At 41.4% G+C, this 23169-nt stretch overlaps 2 protein-coding genes across 6 annotated transcripts in view; one reads left to right on the top strand and one right to left on the bottom strand.

The window, feature by feature from the left end:
- abce1 (ATP-binding cassette, sub-family E (OABP), member 1) overlaps positions 1-7254 on the bottom strand; it is a 66278-nt gene extending 59024 nt beyond the window's left edge. Inside the window, exons 1-2 of one of the 3 annotated variants that reach the window (XM_069926311.1) lie at positions 6922-7254; positions 5052-5214 (exon numbers count right to left, since the gene is read on the bottom strand). In XM_069926311.1, coding sequence (XP_069782412.1) covers positions 5052-5154 — 103 coding nt within the window. In that variant the 5' untranslated portion in view covers positions 5155-5214; positions 6922-7254. The remainder of the gene's footprint in view (positions 1-5051; positions 5215-6921) is intronic. The other 2 variants (XM_069926310.1, XM_069926312.1) reach the window with 2 other exon arrangements.
- A 41-nt stretch (positions 7255-7295) lies between these two features.
- Positions 7296-23169, top strand: part of anapc10 (anaphase promoting complex subunit 10) — a 63533-nt gene continuing 47659 nt past the window's right edge. The window contains exon 1 of one of the 3 annotated variants that reach the window (XM_069926314.1): positions 7296-7544. The gene's annotated coding sequence lies outside the window, so the exon portion shown is untranslated. The remainder of the gene's footprint in view (positions 7545-23169) is intronic. The other 2 variants (XM_069926317.1, XM_069926315.1) reach the window with 2 other exon arrangements.

Raw genomic sequence — 23169 nt, 5'->3', positions numbered from 1 at the left:
CCCCCACCACTGATGCTGCTTAACCTGCAAAACTCCTCCGGCAGATTTTTTTTTCGTTCAACTTTCCCACCTGCTTCTCCAAAGCTGAACAAACTTTCCTTTTGCATACTTATCCAGTTCCCCTTTGAATGTTGGTATTGACTCCACTTCCACTACTATTTCTGGCAATTCACTCCAAACCCAAACATTCTGCAGTATAAAAATATTTCTATTTGTTCACCTTTGAGCATTTATTGTAAATCACCTTCATTCTAGGTCCTAAAATTCTTGTCTCCTTGCACCAATAACATTTATCTCCTCTATCCATATTCCTCTTGATTTGAATGGCATTCAAGATATGCTTGTAATCTTCTTTGCTTTAAATTGAACAATCCCAGGTTCTGCTCAACTGATCACCACTACTACCTTGGTGGTATTTTGAAAATGTATTTCCTGTGCAGATATAGCAGAAAATTTTGGCCTATAAACTGGAACCAGATTAGGGGTTTTACAGTTCACAATATTTTTCCAAATTAGATTTACTTAAATATTCCTAAGAATTATCTATTATGTGTAAGTAAACCGTCAATTAAAAAAATTGTGATATCCCTTCAAAGTTAGACGTGAAGTTATCCCTTCAAACTTTTTTGATAGGCATTTCAATTAGGGACAATAGATGTCAAAACCTTTCTGTGGAATTTATTATTGTCAATGCCCTGCAACAGGAAACATTTGCAGCTGGACTTTAACATATATATAACAATTACAGCACGGAAACAGGCCATTAGGCCCTTCTAGTCCGCGCCAAACCAAACATTCCTCTCTCGTCCCACCTACCTGCACAATGACCATATACCTGTCCAACTTTTTCTTAAATAATAAAATTGACTCTGCCGCCACTATTTCTCCCGGAAGCTCATTCCACACCGCTACCACTCTCTGAGTAAAGAAGTTCCCCCTCATGTTATCTCCAAACCTCTGCCCCTTAACTCTCAACTCATGTCCTCTTGTTTCAATCTCTCCTACTCTTAACGGAAATAGTCTATCCCTTTCATAATCATAAATACCTCTATCAAATCCCCTCTCAACCTTCTACGCTCCAAAGAATAAAGACCTAATCTGCCCAATCTCTCCCTGTACTCTAGATGCTTAAACCCAGGTAACATTCTGGTAAATCTTCTCTGCACTGTTTATATTCTTCCTATAATTAGGCGACCAGAACTGCACACAGAACTCTAAATTAGGCCGCACCAACGCCTTATACAATCTCAACATCACTTCCCAACTCCTATATTCCATGCAATGACTGATAAAGGCCAGCATACTAAAAGCCTTCTTCACCACCCAATTCACATGAGTTTCTACCTTCAGGGAATGATGTACCGTTACCCCTAAATCTTTCTGCTCTTCTGTATTCATCAATGCTCTCCCATTTACTACATATGTCCTGTTCGGATTCTTCTTACCAAAATGAAGCACCTCACATTTACCAGCATTAAATTCCATCTGCCATTTTTCAGCCCACTTTTCTAAGCAGCCCAAATCCCTCTCCAATCCTTGAAAACCTTCTTCATTATCCACTATTCCACCTATCTTAGTATCGTCTGCATATTTACTAATCCAATTCACCACCTCATCATCTAGATCATTAATGTGTATAACGAACAACAATGGGCCCAATACAGATCCCTGAGGCACACCACTGGTCACCGGCCTCCAACCTGACAGACAATTATCCACTACCACTCTCTGGCCTCTCTCCTTCAGCCAATGTTCAATCCATTTGACTATCTCAAAATTTATACCTAAAGACTGCACCTTCCTAACTAACCTTCCATGTGGTACCTTATCGAAGGCCTTACTGAAGTCCATATAGACAACATCCACCGCGCTACCCTCATCCACATTCCTAGTCACCTCTTCAAAAAATTCAATCAGATTGGTCAAACAGGACCTTCCGCCCACAAATCCGTGTTGAGTGCTCCTGATCAGACCCTGTCCATCCAGATATTTATAAGTACTATCTCTAAGAACTTTCTCCATTAATTTACCTACCACAGACGTCAAACTTACAGGCCGTTAATTGCCAGGCTTCCTCCTTGAACCCTTTTTAAATAACGGAACCACATGCGCAATACGCCAATCCTCAGGCACTATCCCCATCTCTAATGACATTTGGAAAATTACCGTCAGAGCCTCTGCTATTTCCTCCTTTACTTCTCTCAATGTCCTGGGGAAGATCCTGTCTGGTCCCGGAGACTTATCCACTCACTATATTCTCCATATTTACCCAATTTGTTTTTTTTAATCTCACATATCCCAATATCCTTCTCCTTGGTGAATACCGAAGAAAAGAAACTGTTCAATATCTCTCCCATTTCTCTAGGCTCCACACACAGTTTTCCGCTCTGATTCTCTAAGGGACCAATTTTGTCTCTCGCTTTCCTTTTACCATTAACATATTTGTAGAACCCTTTTGGATTAATTTTCACCCTGCTTGCTATAGTCTCCTTGTACCTTCTTTTAGCTTTCCTAATTCCACTCTTAAGATTCCTCTTACATTCAATGTATTTTTCAAACATTTCCTTAATTCCATGCTTCTTATACCTAATGTACACCTCCCTTTATCTTCGAACCAAGTTTCCAATATTCCTTGAAAACCACGGCTCTCTCAAACCTTTTGCCCCTCCTTTTAACCTAACAGGAACATAAAGCTTTTGCACTCTCAAAATCTGATCTTTAAAAGACTTCCATCTCTCTACTACATCCTGCCTATAAAACAAATTGTCCCAATGCACACCCTGTAAGTCCTTTCGCATCTCCTCAAATCTAGCTTTTCCCCAATCAAAAACCTCAACCCTTGGCCCTGACTTATCTCTTTCCATAATGACATTGAAGCTGATGGCATTATGATCACTGGACCCGAAGTGCTCGCCAACACTAACCTCCGTCACTTGACCCATCCCATTTGCCAACAGTAGATCTAACACTGCTCCTTCTCTGGTTGGCACCTCTACATATTGTTGTAAAAAACTATCTTGCACACATTTCACAAACTCTAACCCATCCAGCCCTTTCACAGAATGTGTTTCCCAATCTATATGTGGAAAATTAAAATCTCCCATAATTACAACCCTGTGCTTATCACAAATATCCACTATCTCCCTACAGATTTGCTCTTCTAGGTCTTGGTCCCCTCTGGGTGGTCTATAATACACCCCTACAAGTGTAACCTCTCCTTTCCCACTCCTCAGTTCCACCCAAATAGCCTCCATGGACGAGCCCTCTAATCTATCCTGCCTAAGCACCGCTGTAATATTCTCCCTGACAAGCAATGCAACACCACCTCCTCTTGCCCCGCCGACTCTATCACACCTAAAGCAATGAAACCCAGGGATATTCAGCTGCCAATCACATCCCTCCTGCAACTATGTCTCACTAATCACTACCACATCATACTTCCAAGTATCAATCCACACCTTCAGCTCATCCACCTTTTTTACAATACTCCTGGCATTAAAATATATGAATTTCAGAGATTTCCCAATTCTTAATCCCTGTTTTCCCTCATCTTTAATAACAACATTATTTCCTTTTCCTGCCAATTGCCCTTCATCTTCTTCCAGAGCATTTCCTTTCTCTATCACCTGCCCATCCATATTCAAATACTTACTACAAACTTTCTTTGTTTGCATTCTAACCTTCTCCTTACTGCTCTGTACTATTTTGCTCCCTCCCCCCAAACATTCTAGTTTAAAGGATCCTGAGTAGCCCTAGCAAATACCCTGCCAGGATTCTGGTCCCCCTAGGATTTAAGTGTAACCCGTCTTTACTGTACAGGTCACATCTTCCCCAAAAAAGGTCCCAGTGATCCAGAAACTTGAAACCCTGCCCCTTACTCCACCCCTTCAGCCACGTGTTAATCCTCCACCTCATTCTATTTCTATTCTCACTGTCCACATGGCACAGGGAGTAATCCAGAAATTACCCCCTTTGCGGTCCTTCTTTTTAACTCCCTACCTAACTGCCTGTACTCACTTTTTAGGACCTCTTCAAATGGAAGATTTGTGTTTAATCCAATGGAAATGTTTTGCATTTTAGCATGATGGACAACTAATTTCAAATAACTGCAACTTCACTGGGCATTTAAAAAATTGTTTAACTATAAAAGTTTGATTAATACTCTAAGTAATAATACGGAGAGAGCACATATTCCATTAAACATTGAAATATAAATTTCCCAAACTTTCTTCACAGTTTCAGCACTCTACCAATAGAACAAAAACAGCATAGATGGGGAGAAAACTGAAGACAATCGGTCACACACTTTTTAGAGTTTGGATGCTCTCACTATGTGTAAGGTTTTCTTTTCTCCCATCATGTTCCTACTATATTCCAAAAGATATTCTGGTTGGTTTCTTGGCTACTGTAATTTTCTTTTTTTTTCTACCAATAGAACAGAAACAGCATAGATGTGGAGAAAACTGAAGACAAACGGTCACACACTTTTTAGAGTATGGATGCTCTCACTATGTATAGGGTTTTCCTTTCCCCCATCATGTTCCTACTATATTCCAAAAGATATTCTGGTTGGTTTCTTGGCTACTGTAATTTTCTTTTTTTTTTTTTTTTTTTACAGACAAGACGAGGAATTGCTAAAAGTTAGCAAAGACTCAATGAGGCAAATTGTCTCTATCATTAGTATAAAATTATTGAAATATTTCCAAGTCATCATATTGTCCAATGACTGAACTATTTCAATTGGTTCCCCAACATTTCATATCTCAAATGCACATTTTCCAAATCATTTTACCAAAAGTTCCAATTTGAATAAACAGAATGTTTATTTCTTATGGGATTGTTTCTTGTATGTTAATTGTTGCTGAAAAATACTGAGAATTTTTTAATTAAAGTCCTGAATACTCAAGCACAAATGGAGTATTTTCCAACATTTCACTGGCTGTTTTTCATACATTTTAAATTACCCACACAAGTCATATTTTGAGATTAAACATATTCTTAAGACTACTATCCTCTAATTCAGGAATGCAATGAAAGACAAAACTGCTTACCCATTCTAACAACTGGACAGCTCTTCTTGCACTCCTGACGACATTTCTTGGGCTTGCATTTATCATGGCTGACAATAGCAATTCTGGTAAGTTTATCTGCCATTCTGTATTTATGAGAATATTTTGTGGCAAAAATGATCTTGCGTCACGTACAATTCAAGGACTGCAGGGAAAAATAGTTTATAAGGTTGATTTAACTGCAAGATTAAACTGTTATCAAAAAGGTTAATGATCTTATCAATATACTACTCTTCAGATTTTAGAGCATGCAGAAAGCAATTGGAAATTTGAAAAGATATTTTCAAGATTAACAAGTGTAAGGAATAATCATTTTCGAAAGGGGAAATAAATCTTAACTTGTACATCAATATTCATTGATCTTTTTCAATACTAACTTAGGAAGATACAAATCCTTTAAAAATTACAACACAAAGCAACAAAAAAATTCAAGTATGCTCTCCTCTACTTGTCAATTCATTTCGGATTCAGCAGCGTGGATTTACACTATTAGTTACAATTTTTTACTTGGATAAATGCTTTAAAACAAATACATAAATCAAAACAATCACAGTTTTACCATCACAATTTGATTCTGCTGTATTAAAATAAGATCCAATAAACTAAAGTTTAAATCAGTTTACCTACTGGACATAAATAGTGGCTAAAATTACAAAACATGATAGCAAATAATCGAAGAAATGTGATGAAATCAGATTTGTGATGAAAAATGTTCAATTAATAAGAGTGATTTCTAACTACAACTCCCTTCTTGAAGAGGAAAGAAGTCTCATTCAATTCACTTGAAAATTACATTACTGTTCACGAAACTAAACAAATGTATTTATGTGACCAGTTTTGAGTCTTCAAATCAAGACCTTCGGCCTTTCCCCACTGGCATCCCAGTAAATTGGCTGTGCAGTGTCACGGGATAGGAAGCAGTTTGTGCTGTTTCCACTGGGCCACCTTTAACCAGGACACTGACTGCTTTTCCACTGAACACACTCGTACCCACGGAACGAATGGAAATTTCTGTCCTTTTAGTCAGCTGACACCAGGGATAGGAGTAGGGATAGAAGCTGTCAATCCCTGTAGTGATTTGACGCCGATGTGCTGATGGTCTTCCCTTTTCCACTGGACCCTTAAACGGTTGATGAATTAAAGGAGCTATTGTTATTCTTGTGAAAACACAAATGCTGGAGGAACTCAGTAAATCTCGCAGTGTCCATAGGAGGCATAAAAAAAAGAGATAACCGACCATCAGGCCGGAGCCCTTCCTTCAGCAGTTCTGCACCCACTCCAATCACGACGACTGCAGACTTCGTGTTTCAATGCATTGTTACTCTTTTCACGTTATCTGACATACTGTGTCCTCAGAAGCGTTTTTACTTAACTTTTTCTACGTCTGTCATTCTGTACAGAAGACAACGTTGAGCCAACAACTTCATTATTGAAACACCGGTTAATAAACTTGCAAAGCCTTTGCATGCGATGTTATGGTTTTCCAGAACTGTATGTCCTGGAAACACTACAGGGCGACAATTAAAATACTGAATAACGAATTCCCTGTCCTTTTCAATTAAAATAATTCTGTAACGGTATGATTTATATTATCCAAACTTTAATAACGGAGACTATTCAAACTTACACATGACAACAGCCGTGATGAGCCGTGAAACCCCTTTTGTTCAAACGAACATTTTAACAGCTGCTTCCGCCTCACCCCAACCTCGACTGCCCAACAATGATCGAGCTCACTGAGCACGGCTGCGGCCTGCTTCATTCCACGTTAGAGCAGCCCTCTCTCCGATACAAACGCTCGCCCCTCCCCACGACACTTCTCCTACTGTCGTAGTGGCAGGCAGTTACTTACTGACCTGGCCTGCTCGGCCCTGACGCAGCGACAACCCCTGGCTCCTTTCCTGCAGATATCCCAACTCATGCCGATTCCTCACCTCCGTTAACGTGGTCCCCTGGAGGAAAAAAAAGGGCCGGCGAAGATGGCGCCCGACACGCATGCGCAAGGCCACGCTCGGGCTCACTCTCTCTCTTCCCTGCACATGTGCAGATGTTTCCTTTCGACCGTGACGTGGGCTCAGGCCCGAAACGCCGGGTACCCTTTGCTTCTTATCAGTGCCTGAGTTACCCCAGCACGTTTGTGTATTGGGCTCGACCCCAACATGCACTGTTTTTCTTGTCCCCCTACTCTCTCAGTCCGCATGCGCAGGCACGGAATGACCTTTGACCGCAGCGCATGCGTGGTTTGCACTTCGCTCCCCCCACCCCGGGCCTGTCGGTCAAGAGTCAGTATTGCGTGTGGTGAATGGTTGGGAAAGCGGCAAGGAAAAAGAGCCGAGGAGCAATTTGTGCACTAGTGGCTCGTACTCAGCGGGAAGTGTCTTTGAGCTGGGGTATGGACACGGATCTCATTTGTCACCGAGCCACTCCTCACCGTCACCTCTGTCCTGGTCTCTTGGGGACAAAAGCCACCACCAGGTAAGTGCAGAGTGTGTGTCCCGTGGACCGTGTAGTCATTAATTTCTTTCAAGTGTTAATCTAGGCAGATAGATGTAAATCCTTTCTAATTCCCCCCCCACTTCCCAGTTCATAAAAAATATATTTTAAAGGACTGCGATTCCGGGATTCGGATTTCAGCTTCCATTCGTTGATTGGCAGCAGGCTTGGAATTGTGCTCAAAGGCATTTAGAGTCATTTTATTTGGATACTTTGCACCACGGTAGATCGTCCGTAAGTCTGGACGAATGGAAATTTCTACCTGTTTGTTGGTAATGAATAAGAAACACTTTTAATGAATATCATATTTGTATATTGAAATGGACAAGGGAGGAGTTGGCTAAGTAGGCAGGGAACATAGGCTAAATCGTTGGACAGTTGAGAAGACATTCAAAGAGATTTTTTAGTGTTCCACAGAAATATTTTCCAGTTAAAAGCAAGCACAGTAAGGGTGGAGAGAGTCAGCTGTAGAAATCTAAGGAAGTAAAGGAAAGGCATCTCACTAAAAGCACATAGAAAGTTGCCAAGAGTAGCGGGAACTGGAAGATAGGGAAAATTTAAAAAGCAACAAAAGCCCAAAGCAAGCAATGAAGAAAGGGAAGATAGATTATGAAAAAATTAGGCAAAAAAAAACAAATAGCAAAAGTTTTTTTTTATAATTCTATGAAACAGAAGAGTGGCTAGGAAGATGAGAAGGTAGAAAGTAATATTGAGTAATGTGGAAATTCCTTAATCAACAATTTTGTGTTGGTTTTCACAGTGAAGGATGTCTCACATGCCAAAGAGAGGTATTTTTGGGGCAATGGGTGGTGAACACCTCAACATAATCGTTATTCCTAAACAGGTAGTGCTGAGCAAACCAGTGGTGGACCTAAAGGTAGATAAGTCCACAGGTCCTGACAGAGTGCATCTTAAAATACAGAAGGAAATGGCAGAAGTTATTAGAAGATAATCCACCAACATTAACTGGACAGATTCCAGATGATTGGAAAATATTGCACGACTGTTTAAAAAGAATGTTGACTAAGACAGGTAGCTATCAGCCAGTTGGCTTAATGGCTGTTGTGTGAAAATGCTTGACGGTATCATTAATGAAGAAATAGGAGTGTTATATACATAGACTTCTCAGGATTTTACTGTTAAGAAGAGCCTTCCGTCATCCTGGCAGGAATGACCAAAACGGCAAATCTCCATTTCTGACCACGAGTTTAGATGGTATACCAGCAGTGCAGTATTTAAAGAGGCAGGACGTCAACAGCAATGTATAACGTGGGGTGTGTAGCACCTCTGCATCAACAACGACTGTGAGGGGGGGGAGTCACGTGATGGAGTAGTGGCCGGACGGTGAACTCCAGCCCTCTCCAGAAAAGTCGGGAAAAACAAGAGAAAACACAAAGGCACAGAAATAAAAGTTACAGAAAAGTGAGTATAAAGGTGGAAAGAAGATGGCGACAAAAAAAGAAAAATCGAAAGCAACGGTAAGAAGAGAGGAAGAGAAGACAAAGGAGGAAAAAGGTGAAGGCCTTACCTGTCCGAAGAGGCCCGCTGCGGAGAGAGAAACCCGCTCCCTCAGGTTGGTAAATAATGGACTACAAAAATGGCTCGCTGAGCCGAGTAAAAGTGCGCAACCGCGCATGCGCGATACTTCGCGCGCGCACGATGCGAATGAAGAAAAACACACCGACGGGAGGGGGGACCAGCTGGGGAGTCGATCTCCACAGCCGGCAACGACAGCTGCAGAACACCTGCAGCAAGAAGAGACCACAGAAGACAATAGAAACAAGAAAGAAGAGGAGGAAAGGGCACCAAAGAAACAACAGATGGTCAACCCAGAGGAAGAAGAAGAGGAAGAGGCAGTGAAATAGAAGAAGAAAAGAAAGGCAAGGTAAAGGATATACTTGCTCTTATTAAAGGATACATGGAGTCATTTAAAGAATGGCAAACACAGGAATTTAAGGATTTAAGAAAAAGAATAAACAACACAGAAGAGAAAATAAATAAAATGGAGATGACCTTAACAGAAATGGGAAAGAAAATGGACAAGATGGAAGAGCGGGCAGTAGCAGCAGAAATGGAGGTAGAAGACTTAAAAAAGAAATTGGAGAAATCTAATAAAAAAATTAAAGAGACACAAGAACTACTAGCTCAAAAAATAGATACAATGGAAAACCATAACAGAAGAAATAACATAAAGATAGTGGGCCTTAAGGAAGATGAAGAAGGCAAGAATATGAGGGAGTTTATAAAAGAGTGGATCCCTAAGACCCTAGGATGTCCAGAACTACAGCAAGAAATGGAAATAGAAAGGGCACATAGAGTATTGGCCTCTAAACCACAACCACAACAAAAACCAAGATCTATTGTAGTAAAATTCCTAAGATATACTACAAGAGAAAAGGTACTGGAGAAGACAATGGAAAAAGTAAGAGAGGGCAACAAACCACTGGAGTATAAAGGGCAAAAAATCTTCATTTATCCAGATATAAGTTTTGAACTCCTAAAGAAGAGAAAAGAGTTCAATACAGCAAAGGCGATTTTATGGAAGAAAGGGTATAAATTTATACTAAAGCATCCAGCGGTATTGAAAATATTTATTCCAGGACAACAAAACAGACTATTCTCGGATCCAGAAGAAGCACGAAAATTTGCAGAACAATTACAAAAATAGACTGAGGGAGGAAGACGGGTAATGAGAGTTAAAATGATCACGATTGATATGTATGTGGGTAAAGACAAAAATAGACTGAGGGATGAAGACGGGTAATGAGAGTAAAAATGATCACGATTGATATGTATGCGGGTAAAGAAGTATAAGAGTGAATAGAGACAATGAGCATACATGAATGTATCTGTACTTAGAGGAAAATATAGATAGTATAGACAAGAATTAATAAGGGAAGGTAATGGAATAGAGAGAATAAGGAGGGAATTAAAAGAGTGACCTTTGTGACATATGAAAAGTGAAATCTTTTCTGGGGGAGGTGGGGTGGGGGGAAATAGCGGTCACTGCAAAATCAGTTGACGCTTGCGAGTGGATTCGCAAATCCAAATGGAGAGGGGAGATGTGGTTGTCCGACAAGGGATAAAGGACAACTCAGGAGGGGAAGGGGAGATTGGGGATAAATGATAGAAATAGGAGAATAAGGAAAATGTTGGATGTTGTAGGAATGTTGTCTTATAAAGAGTTGAAAATAAGAAAACAGAAATGGAAAAGGAGGAAAGGTAATGATGGAAAAACGGAAAGAGAAGATAAACAAAATATAAAAGGGCTACGCTGAACTATATGTCTTTAAATATTAATGGAATACATAACCAAATTAAAAGGAAGAAACTACTAAATTTAAATGAATAAATGTATTCCATTAGAAAAAATAACATATAGATTAAGAAATAATATTGAAATATTCGAACAAGTATAGGAGCCTTACATTAAATACAATAGCGAAAACCTACCGGGGACAAACATTACCTAAGTTGATGGAAGGAGAAGGAAAGAAAAGAATGGACTCAGTAGAATTTCTGGTGTAATTTTGTTGAATGACAACATTGTCTGACTGGCTTAATGCAACCTAGATTGTATACCTAAAATGAATGAGAGGGGGGGGGTGGGGGGGTGGTTTGGGAGGAAAGGGGGGGGGGAGAAAAAGTCATTGTATATGTGTGAAAAAGAAATAGTGTATATCATGGCTAATGTGATTTATGGTGTGAAAAAAAAACAAAAAAAAACGACTGTGACATGAATCATACGTGTCTCACCTATCCTTCAAACAGAGGAACATGGGCTGTTGATCCTGAGGTGCTTTTAATGCTAGCAGTGACTATGTATAGCACTATTCAAATGCAGATTAATTTCATGTGTATCATGTATGATTTCATGTTTTTACCAATGCTGATAACTTAATGTCTCCTTGCTGCAACTTTGAAAATTATGTGCTCCAACGTCACACGCTTTACACATCATCGCTACACATCATATTCATTAGCCCCCTGGGTCACGGAATACCCGCAGTTCAGTTTGGGCATTCCAGAAAAATGACTAGGGTCTAGGAGGTAAAATGTCGAATCAGGAATGGCGCCTACATTCCCATTCCGAGCTTTTTACACAGCATGAATTCCAGGAAAATGTGAATAACTTCCTGGAGTGCAGCAGCTGTGTTTTTTTTTAAAAATCCATGAGACAACTGGATGGAAGCTCTTCCATCAGGCAAACAGAGCATAGATTCAGGAAGGGAAGATCATTTTTGGCAATTCATTGCTGTTATTTGAGGATATAAGGAGCTCTGTGGATAGAGGAGAACAGATGGATGTTGTGTACTTCGATTTTCAGAAAGCATTCAATAAGGGGGTGTGCTGTATCTAAATTTAAAAAAAAAACTACAGATGTCACATAAAATACTTACCAATAAGGATGTATGTATAGAAAATTAGTTAATGCAGAGAGTTGGGATAAATGTGTTTCCCTAGTTGGCAATCGGGTCATTACTGCACCCTAACTGTTTACGATATACATTAACAATTCGGTAGAGGGCATCCTAGTTTGGTGGATCCAAGTTTGCTGACGACACTAAATCAAATGAAAAAGCAAATTGTGGAGTCTGCAGAAATATATACATAGTTTAAGTGAGCAGATAGAGGTCTGACCGATGAAGTACAATGTCGTTGAATGTGAAAGTATCTACTTTAGAAGAGAAAAAACAGTTTATTTAAATAATGAAAAATTATAGCTTGTTGTTATGGAAAGAGACTTGGGATTGAAAAGTCTTCTTTGCCCTCCATAATGCTGATCTATGCTAACCTCAACTCTACTCTGCGAGTTCCCCATAACCCTTAATTGCTCGATTTTTCTAATATTAACTTGGCTTACTGTAATGGAGGATTTAGACCAGCTTATGTAAGGGATGCAGTTGCATCAGAAGACATAATCTAAATTCCACCATGAGGCCCAGGGATGCAGTTGAATAGGAAAGCATAATCTAACTTACACCATGAGGCCCAGGATGCATATGAATTAGTAGACACATCTGAATTCCACCATGAGGCCCAGAGATGCAGTTGTCTTTTGTTGGTCACAGACCATCAGGAGACCTTGAAGATAATTAAATAATTTCTTCAAAGAGATAAGCTATGAGTAAACAATTTTTTGGGTAATATAAGCCATGGTCCCACTGCTGAAGTTAGAGGAATGTCATCTTCTCCAGTTATGCCAAAAAGAGCAATTAGAGGATTAGGTTCCAAATTTACATTTAAAATTAAAGATAGTGTTTCACCTCCCTCCATTATTTTTTAAAGGCTAGGACAAGTTGAAACACGAATTAAAGAAGCCTCTTCTGGAATTCAAGCAACTGGCAGCCTCAAACTAGCAAAAAAAAAAGGAAAATAAATAAAAATAAAAAATATATTAGGTTTGAAAAAAAACTAAGTTTAAAATTGTAAAAGTAAATACTCTCTGAAGTAACACATACAGCGTTGGAGAAGATGGGAGCAAATATTCAGCGAGAGAGTGCCTTGGTCATGCTTTGCTCATAGCAACTGTTTGAATAAAGTGTGAAACAACAATGGTATCAGCAAGGATGAAGAGCTGGTTGATGCTGCTTGCCGTTGGGGTGTCTGTGTAACAATATTAATATTTGGGGAGAATTTACAAGATTTAGAGTAGGTCACATACATACAAACATTTTAAAACAGATCTTATTTGAAAGACTGAAGAATTCACATTGCAAGATCTCTGGAGAATGTAAGCACCCTTCACAAGTAGGTGTTAATTGAACTGAAGTCATAAAATGCTTGACCATTGTCTTGCTGGAGTCAGGCTGTCTTCAGTACCCTTTCTGCAAAGTGCTCATAAAAAGGTCACTCCTGGATTTTGTTGATCTAACAACAGATGAGAGCAGAAGAAAGAACTCCTGTTGTTTGCTGGAGAAGGTGGGGGTTTTGCAAGACATGAGTCACATGCTCTTTTTGGAGTTTCAGTTGGAAGAGAGTTGATTTAACAGCTCAGTCAGTCAGTGTGCGGGACACTAACAAGTAACTGAAAAGTGCAATCCAGGGAAAACTGTTTGAAACTGATGAAAGCAAGTTCCAGAGCAGTAGATGGCTGAAAGTGCTATCTGTCTGATGTTTCTCTTGAAATAAAGGAAGGACTGGAACTCTGTGGTAGCTTGAAGAAAGAGATTACCATCTAGAAGACCCTGATGAGACCAGTTTCATCAGTGATACCCTGAGGTGACGAGAAGTGGTACCTCAGTTGCAACAAATATCTCTCTTTGCAAACCCTACAAGAGCCTTCATGAGCGGTAAATGTTTACCTTTCAAGCGGCAAGCCTGGTGAACTTTATACATGTTAAATTATGTGCACAGTATGGTGATTGCCTGCAACTAGAGAACTTGGAAGAAGGAGAATTGAGATTGAACTGTGAACCAAAGAACCTTCTTGACTTTACACACACATTACATACACATGTGCTTAGAATTAGAAGGGGGGTTAATTTGGGTTAGTTAAGTATAGAGTTATATTAATGTTTGATTGTATTTTCATGTTTAAAGTTGATTAAAAATAACTTTTGTTTTGAAAGCCACTTGTCTTCGTGAATGTCTATTGCTGCTGGGTTTTGGGGTCCTTTGGGCACGTAACAACTGTATTAAAGTATCTCCTTTTCCCTGCTTAGTAAGAGTTGCCCTGGTCAGAGGCTTTATCTGTAAACTTTGGGGGAGGGGGGCCCTTAATTATCTATAATGTTATTGTTCATCTTTTGTGAGGCTCTGTGGAGAGGGGAGTGGAATCCTGCAGATGTAGTGACAGTTAAATTTTTTCAAAAAATGTAACTGAAAATAAAGCAAAACGCTTTAAGATTTGTATATTCATGCAAGTGTAAGTACAGTATTTTTGTCTTTCAAGCTGTTTATTCTTAATGCAGGTTTATTAGTTCAGCATTGTAAGAATAAGCCTCACAGTCAGAAAATACACTTATCCGGCATCTACCAATCCCATTAGATGCCGGTTACCAGGGGTTTTACTGTATCACTACTGATCTTGCAGAGAATTCTAAAATTCATTAGCCTCTAAGACAAAAAACTCTGTACCTCAGTTTTAAATGTCCAACCTTTTATTTCTTAATAATAACTCCTTGTTTGTAAATTACACACTTGTACATGAAACTCAACATCAATCCTATCAAGCCTGCTCAGGGTATTACATCTAAAAAGGTCACCCTTTATACTTCTAAAATCCAGGTAATGCAAACCCAAACTCTCTAGCCTTTCTGGATAGGCCATTCCTCTCACCCGAGGAAACCGCCTGGTGAATCTCCTTTGGACAGCCTCAAATGCCATTATATCTTTTTTTTTAAGTGTGGGGTCACCAATATCTTGTATAACTAATAACCCAATTAATTTAAAGTTGCAGCAAAATCTTGTACTTCTGCATGCACTTTTTGCTAGATTCATCTGATAATATAAAAGAAACGAACTTGGTGGCAAAAAAATTTGGCTGCAATGTTTGAAACAAATAGCAAAGACATGATGGGTCATCCGCTGCAAAGTCAATTTCACTGCTATTATTTTGTCCCTTAAACATAGTATATTGTCTCGAAATATTACATTGGTGTGTTATCAAACAGATATTATCAACCAGTTACATGGTGATACACAGAAAGTGGTAGGTCTGGAATGCATTGCTGGGGATTGGTGGTGACTGGTGCAATAGGATATTCAGAAGACTCTTAGATAGGCACATGGATGTAAGAAAAAATGAGGGCTATGGGCTGTGAGGTTGGGAATGGTTAGATTGATGGTAGGAAAGGTTTACATAGGTTAGCACAACATAATTGTGGAAGGGCCCATACTGTATTCTATGACATTAAACACAGGGTGGGTTCATCTGCCATTTGAAACAAAATATTAAAATTGAAGACTTGAAGCATTTGTAAATTAATGAGATTAGTGTTGATTTGTAAATGGACACAATGTAAAGTAGGCTAATGGCATCAGAGTTTTGGATGAGCTTTATTGTCATGTATGCACTTACACAATAAGGACTCAGAGTCGTTGGAGCTTTTCTCATTCTTTAATACCATCAGACTAACATGGCTACTGATATACAGAGATACATATGTGAGGTGGGGAGGGTGACATCATGACGGGCTTATACACAACACTCTTCCCCACCCTGCAATAAATGTTGAATGGCCCCCTCTAACTACCATTACTACATCGGGCCCATGAGCACTAGTGAGAATTAGTGTACATAAACTGAATGATAATAATAATTATGGAACATAGTCCTTAAAGTGCTTGGGTGGTCTTCTTTCTCTCTTGGACTGCCTTGGCATGGCCTGCTGGACCGGTATTTGCTCGGGGCTGTTCTGAGTGGGACCCATAGATAGTTGGGTTGACGGCGACTGCCAGCCTTTGCTGGCCTCCAGGGTTCTACCTGCTGGGCTGCTTGTCGCAGTTACTGGGCTACCCGTCTCCACCTCTCCTTCATTCAGCCCAAGGGGTTGGATTGCCATGGCAGGCCACGGCAGGTCTGGTTCTACCTTCTCCAGGTCGTGAGATAGTTTGTGGTCTTTGACCATTTGCGACCTTTGTCTGACACCAATGTGTCGTTTCCACAGTCTGTCTCCCACTAAAACAGGGTATGAACAGGGGCTCAACTTTTGTAGGATCACCTCTATCACCCATGGATCTTTGTAATGTCTGTAATCTTGTGCAAGTACTCTCTTGCCCATCTCCAGTGCTCTAGGTAAAGTTTGTGGCAATGTGGATTTTTTCTAAATGGAGGCCCAGATCCGAGTGAACTGTGGACAGTCTTGTCCGCAGGTTGTGGCCAAACATCAATTCTGCTGGGGTGTGTTTTGTGGTAGAATGCGGTGTGTTTCTGTACCCCAATAGGAAATCTGCAATTTTGTGAGTCCAGGAGGCGTTCAGAAGTTTCTTGGTTTTATCGCCTTTTTCAATGTTTGCACAAAGCGTTCTACCTCCCCATTAGTACTTGGGTGGTAGGGTGCAGACAAACTATGTCTGATGTTGTTATCCACATACATTTTTTAAAAGGTTCTGATGTCAACTGGGGTCCATTGTCCGTAATGTAATCCATATGGCAAATGTGGCTCATAGACATTCAGTTGTAGAATGACTTTGGTGTTTTTCATATGCAAAACTACTGGCCATTTGGAATGTGCGACCTCCACTATCAGAAAAGTCTCTTCTGCGAATGGCCCCGCGAAGTCAACGTGAATCCGATGCCAGGGTCTGGAAGGCCATTTCCATGGGTTGGCCTTGGCCTGTGGCATTTTTGGCTGCATTGACTGACATATTTTGCATTCTCTCACTGTTGTTTCAATGTGTCTGTCTATTGACGGCCACCAAACATGCAACCAGGCCAGCACTTTCATTTGTACCATTCCTGGATGGTTGTGGTGCAGCTCTGATAATATGTTGCTTTGCCATTTTGCCGGGATAATTGTATGGGTTTCCCAAAGTAAACTTCAACTGATAGCTCATGGTGGTGTGTGAAGTAAGTTTTCAGGTCTTCTGGTATGACCTCAGACTCTGGCCATCCATTGAGGGTGGAGTATAAGACTTTGCTTAACGTTACCTCCATTTTGTTTCTTTGCCAATCATTTGAGCTGTAATTGGCAGTTGTTGCAGTTGTTCTTGGTTGATGGCTGTTGCTTCTGCTGTCCATTTAATAATTTCTTTTTTGTTCAGTTTCAGGTAGTGGTAAGCGTGATAAGGCATCTGCATGGCTGTTGAGTGTTCCCGGTTTATGTTTTACCTCATGGTTGTATGCAGCTAGTAGCATCGCCCATCTTTGAATTCTGGCTGCAGCTAATATTGGTATCCCTTTGTAGGGACCAAGAATCAAACTTAGAGGTTTGTTGTCAGTGATTAGGGTGAAAATTCTATCATAGAGATGTTGGTGGAACCTTTCTACACCAAAAATTATTGCTAATCCTTCTTTTTCCAGTTGTGCATAATTGTGTTTGCTTGTAGTTACTGTCCGTGAAGGGTTGTTCACCCTTCTCTGTGATTTTGGACAATACTGCTCCCAGTCCTACTGGTGAAGCATCAACAGCTAGAGTCACTTCCTTGTTTGGGTTGTAGTGGGTTAGAAACTTATTTGTTGACATTAATATTTTCTTTAGTCGATCGACTGGGTTTTTAGTTTCCATGTTCCAGTTCCATTTTTGATCTTTCTTGAGTAAGCGGATAAGGGGACTGCAAAATATAGACATGTTTGGGATATGTTTCCAGTAGTGATTTATGAACCCTAGAAAGGACTGTAATTCCGGCTTGTTGGTTTGATATGGGGGTTTGCGAACAGCTTCTGTAGCTGATGGATCCATTCATAGCCCCTCCTTGTCGATTATAAATCCCATGTATGTCACTGAGGGTAGCATGAAGACCAACTATGACAGGATGTCATAAGTTGGCCTGGTGTAGTCTGTTTAGGAGATTTTCAAGGTTTTGTAAGTGTTCCTTATCGTTCCGGCCCGTGTTGATGATGTCATCATGGTAACATCCCACTTCTATTCCATGTTGTCCATTGCAGATTCAAAAATTGCAGGTGTGGGTGAACAGTCCCAGGTGGGGATTGATTGTCACATATTGTCTTGATTCTTTGCCCAACTCTATTTGTTGGTGAACTTTTGCCCTCCATTTAGTGCTTGGAATAGTTGTTCTGCTCTGGGCATGTTCTGGTACTTTTCGTTCCTGGTTAATAGTGACTTTGTAATCGCCGCAAATGCGAATCTCACCGTTTGCTTTCCGTATAGAAATGATGGGCACTGCCCAATCACTATTCTCTTGTTCTAATATGCCTTCATCTTTTAATCTATTCAACTTTTGTTCCACATTCTCTTTTAATTCCATTTTGGCTTGAACCCCTTTTATCTTTCCCAACCCTTGTTGGAAAACCACGGCATGGCCGTTGAGAATCTGGTTGAGTTCTGGGTGTGTGTTGTCTTCAATACTCTGTATTGAACCAATTTCCAGCCAGTCCAGGGGAATGTGTTGTAGCAAGTTTCTTTCAAAAAATGCTGGTCCCTGGGTATCTACGATGTAGCGAGATAGTGTTTTTGGTTGTTGTTGCTTGTGTTGTACCTTGACTGTCACCTGTAACAGATCTCAGTTGTTTTCATTGGAAGGGGTGATAGCAAGCGTTGTTTTAAATGTAATGGAATTAGAGACAGTGCAGCCCGTGTCGCGCTCCATTTTCAGAACTTCATTGTTTATTTTCAACTGAACATAAATTACTGTGCCTTTTTCATTTATTTTTCGGATGTATAAGACTGCAGCTGTTTTGTCATCTTCAGAGCTGTTGCCATGCTCGTTGCTCAAGCTGCTCTCCCTCTGTTAGCGATTTGACCTTGGTTGGGTGGTTATCACAATTTAGAGTTCTCCTGCTTTTTACTGTTTCTTTGATTGGACATCTCACTGTGATATGTTCTTTTTATTTATTGCAACTGTGGCATTTAGAATTTTTGAAGAAATAGTTTTCTGGGTGATGGTTGTACTTCCCTCAAAGTAAGTACTGTTGGTGGGAAAACCTCCTGACCAGAAAGTCTCGTTGGCCCACATCCAAATTTTTGTCTGCTATTTATGAGCTGCAGGCAGTTCTATAAGCCATTTCGAGAGTTACTTCGTTGTCCATTGCCAGTAATTTCTGCTTTGCCTGGCGATCTGCCAACCCCATCACCAATCTGATTCAAAGTGCTTGGGTCAGAAACTGCTCGAAGTGACAGTGCTTGGACAGTTTACACAACGCTGCCAGGTATTCATTTACTGTCTCCCCTGGCATTTGTCTCCTTTCATAGAATCGTGGCCTTTCTGCCATAGCCAGTGGTCTGGGGCTTAAGTGCTTCCCCTGTGCTATGCATAACTTGGTGTATGTCTCTGGGTCCTCCAGGGACATCAAAGTTTTAAGGAAATCTAATGTTTTGCTGCCCATTATACTGAGGAATACGGCACATTTTCGGTTTACCAGGGCATCATTAATATTACACACTCTGCATTAGTGGTTAAACTGTTCTATGTAATTACCCCAACTTTCATGTGCTTTTTTGAATTCTCCAAACTTTCCCTCCTTCATCTTGGCACACTTTTGCTTGAATTTTTAGGTGAGAACTTGTGGGATTCATTGGGTGGTCACCTTTTACCTTTATCCTTTTGCTTCCTTTCCCCGGTTGGTGCATGGAGGACGTATGGGGTTTGTTTTGTTCCTCGTCACCACTGTCGTGTATGTACTTACACAATGAGGATTCAGAGATGTGGTGCTTTTCTCATTCTTTAATACCATCAGACTAACATGGCTACTGACACAGATATATATGTGGGGGGGCAGGTGACATCATGTTCAGCAGGGTGGGCTTATACACAATGTAAATTAGGCAAATGGCATAAAGAGTTTTGGATGAGCTTTATAGTTATATTTTAGTGTCATTGCACATTTAAAATTAAATGAGATCAGTGGAGTGGAGAAATTATTTGCATTGTATAATGAAACATTCCTTTTTTTTGGGAAAACAAACTTCATGTAACTTGGTATAATCTAAAATGGTTTCTATTTAACTTCAACATTATGGTTTACGTTGAATACATCAGAGTTAAAAGATTTCTGCTGTTGTCTTAGAAATGAGTGTTTCCTAATTATCAATGCATAGATCCAAGTGTCTCAGAGCCATTAATGGTCATCAAAGAGGAGCATTTATTGAATTTGATGTGTGTTTATGTTCATGTGCATTTATAGTCCATTCAAAAGTGCCTTAAGAAAATAAAGATGAGCTACTTTTTTTTTGGAAAAATTTTTTTCATTTGCATCAAATACAAATAATTAATCATTCAACTAAGAATACAATACAATAAAGATTGATACAAAATGATACACGTTTTTTTTTCATTTCTTCCCCCCCCCAACCCTCCCCCCAAAATAGAAAAAGAAAGGAGAAAAGAAAGAAAACACCTGGATATATATGTTAGGTGTTATTTATTCTAATATTATTTTATCTAAAAAGGAAAATGTGGACGATGTAGATGCACTTTCACCAATGAAATCCATATACGGTTGCCAAATCATATAAAAATTCCCAAGTTGATTCCTTAATCTGTAACTAATCTTTTCCAAAGGTATACAATTTTGTATTTCAGTCTGCCATCTGCCCAATCTTATAAAATTATCTGATTTCCATGTTATTGCCACGTATTTCCTTGCTATCGCTATTGCTACACTCAAGAACTTATTTTGATATTTATCAAACTTCAATTCAATATCTGTTTCATATATATTGCCAAGTAAAAATATCCTCTGGTCTTATGGTATTTGTATCTTCATAATTTATCCTAATAATATAATTCAAGTTCTTCCAAAATTTTTCCATTTGCACACTTGAGTGTACTAAAGTCCCTATTTCTTCATTACATCTAAAATATTTGTCAGAACAACTTGAATTAAGTCAATGTAATTTATATAGAGTGTGATATAATTGGCACAAAAAAAATTATATTGAACCATTTGGTATCTAACATTAATTGTATTTGTATTGGGGGGGGAAGAAAAAATTTGTGTATCATTTTTATCAATCTTTTGTAGCGGCAGCTACACTGCTACTGAAAGATCACACATCAAGACGGGTTGAGCTCAGTGAGCAGAACTGATTTATTGCAGGCTGCTGGGCTGGACGTATACTCCCAGACTGGACCTGGCTGAGAACCACGCTGGGGGGCGGGTTGCTGACGTCACCCGGGTGTTACGTGGTCCCCCAGCGCGGGCTTCTGAGCCCTGTGCTGAGAAGAAGGGGAAACCCCCGATGGGGCCATTTTTGGCCGGCTGCCCCGCTGCATGGAACATGCGGAGCCGGTTCACCTGCCTAGTGGTGTGCCGCCACACAACTCCCCCCCCCCCCCCCCCACCAGCCAGAACCGGTGCCAATGTCCTTTTTAGCTGGGCGGTCTTGCATCTTGGGCTGGGCCACAATCACTGGTTCGGTGGGATCAAGGTGCGCTGGCTTCAACCTGTCCACAGTAAACAGTTCCCGCTTGCCACCAATGTCCAGCGTGAACATAGACCCTGAACGCTGGACAACCATGTACGACCCCTCGTAAGGTCTCTGCAGAGGTGCCGCGGGCGGGCCCCACCGAATAAAAATGTACTCTGCAGAAAACAGCTCGCTGGGGACGTGATATGGCCGTGTGCCGTGTCTGGGCGGCGGTGGGGGTGTGAAGGTTCCAAGCAGGCCCGGAGGTGGGGAACCAGCTCGAGCAGTAACCACTGGGGTTTGTGAGGTGCGTTGATGAACTCACCAGGAAGTGCCAGCGGTGCTCCGTAGACCAGCTCAGCTGATGACGCCTGCAGATCCTCCTTGGGCGTGGAGTGGATGCCCCAGAACACTCAAAGCAGTTCGTCGGGATTGGTGAGGCGGGCCATAAGTGCCGACTTAAGGTGGCGGTGCAGATGCTCGACCAGCCCATTATCCGTGGTGCAGTGTAGCTCGATCCCCAACCTGTTGCCGTTCTGTGCCCAGAGCGCAGAGGTGAACTGGGTCTCCCGATCGCTGGTGAGGTGATTTGGAACGCCGAATCGGGCGACCCAACTGTGCAGCAGCACTTGGAAGCAGGAGTCTGTGGAGGCATCTGTCATCGGGATCTCCTCGGGCTAATGAGCGGTGCGGTCCACCACCGTGAACAGGTAACAGTTGCCCCGGGAAACAGGTAAGGGCCTGACTATGTCCACGTGAATGTGGCTGAACCATTCCCAGACATGCTTGAACTCTTGCACGGGTGCCCTGGTGTGCCTGTGTACCTTGAACATTTGGCATTGGGTGCAAGTTCTGGCCTAGCCCGCGATCTGCTTCCGCAGCCCATGCCAGACGAACCGTTCTGCCACCATCCGGACCGTGAACCTGATGGACGGGTCTGAAAGCATGGATGTGATGGAAGACTTGTTTGCGCCGCTGCTGGGGAATCACTGGCCGCAGGGTGCCCATGGAGATATCGCACACGACGGTGCTTCTGCCGCTCGGAGTCGGGAGGTCTCGGAACCGCAGGCCCGTGATGGCAGTCCTGAAGGCTCGAGTCTCCTCGTTGGTCTTCTGGTCGCGGGCAAGCTGGTCAAAGTCTAGGCTGAGCCTCAGCGTGCAGATGGTTGGTCGTGAGAGTGCATCGGCGACTACGTTGTCCTTCACCGCCTTGTGCTGAATGTCAGTGGTAAACTCCGACACGAAGGAGAGGTGACGCTGTTGACGGGCCGACCAGGGGTCCTTCGCCATCGCGAGTGCCTGGGTGAGGGGTTTGTGGTCAGTGAAAATGGTAGAAGTCCTCCCCTCCAAGAAATAGCGGAAATGCTGCACCGCCAGGTACATGCCCAGTAACTCATGGTCAAAAGACCTATATGCGCTTTGGTGGGCAGACAAGCCGGCTGAAGAATGCCAGCGGCTTCCATTGTCTGTTCCCCTGCTGCTCCCGGACGTCGCCAATGGCTGTGGCAGAGGCATCGACTGAGAGCGCCATATGTGGGTGGGCGAGCATGGTAACCTTCGTGAGGGCATCCTTGGTGGCCTCGAATGCACTGCAGGCCTCTGGGATCCAGGTGAGCAATTTGTGCTTGGATGCA

The sequence above is a fragment of the Narcine bancroftii genome, chromosome 3, assembly GCF_036971445.1.
Source record: "Narcine bancroftii isolate sNarBan1 chromosome 3, sNarBan1.hap1, whole genome shotgun sequence".
Lineage (NCBI taxonomy): Eukaryota > Metazoa > Chordata > Chondrichthyes > Torpediniformes > Narcinidae > Narcine > Narcine bancroftii.
This window is presented reverse-complemented; position numbering and strand designations above follow the sequence as displayed.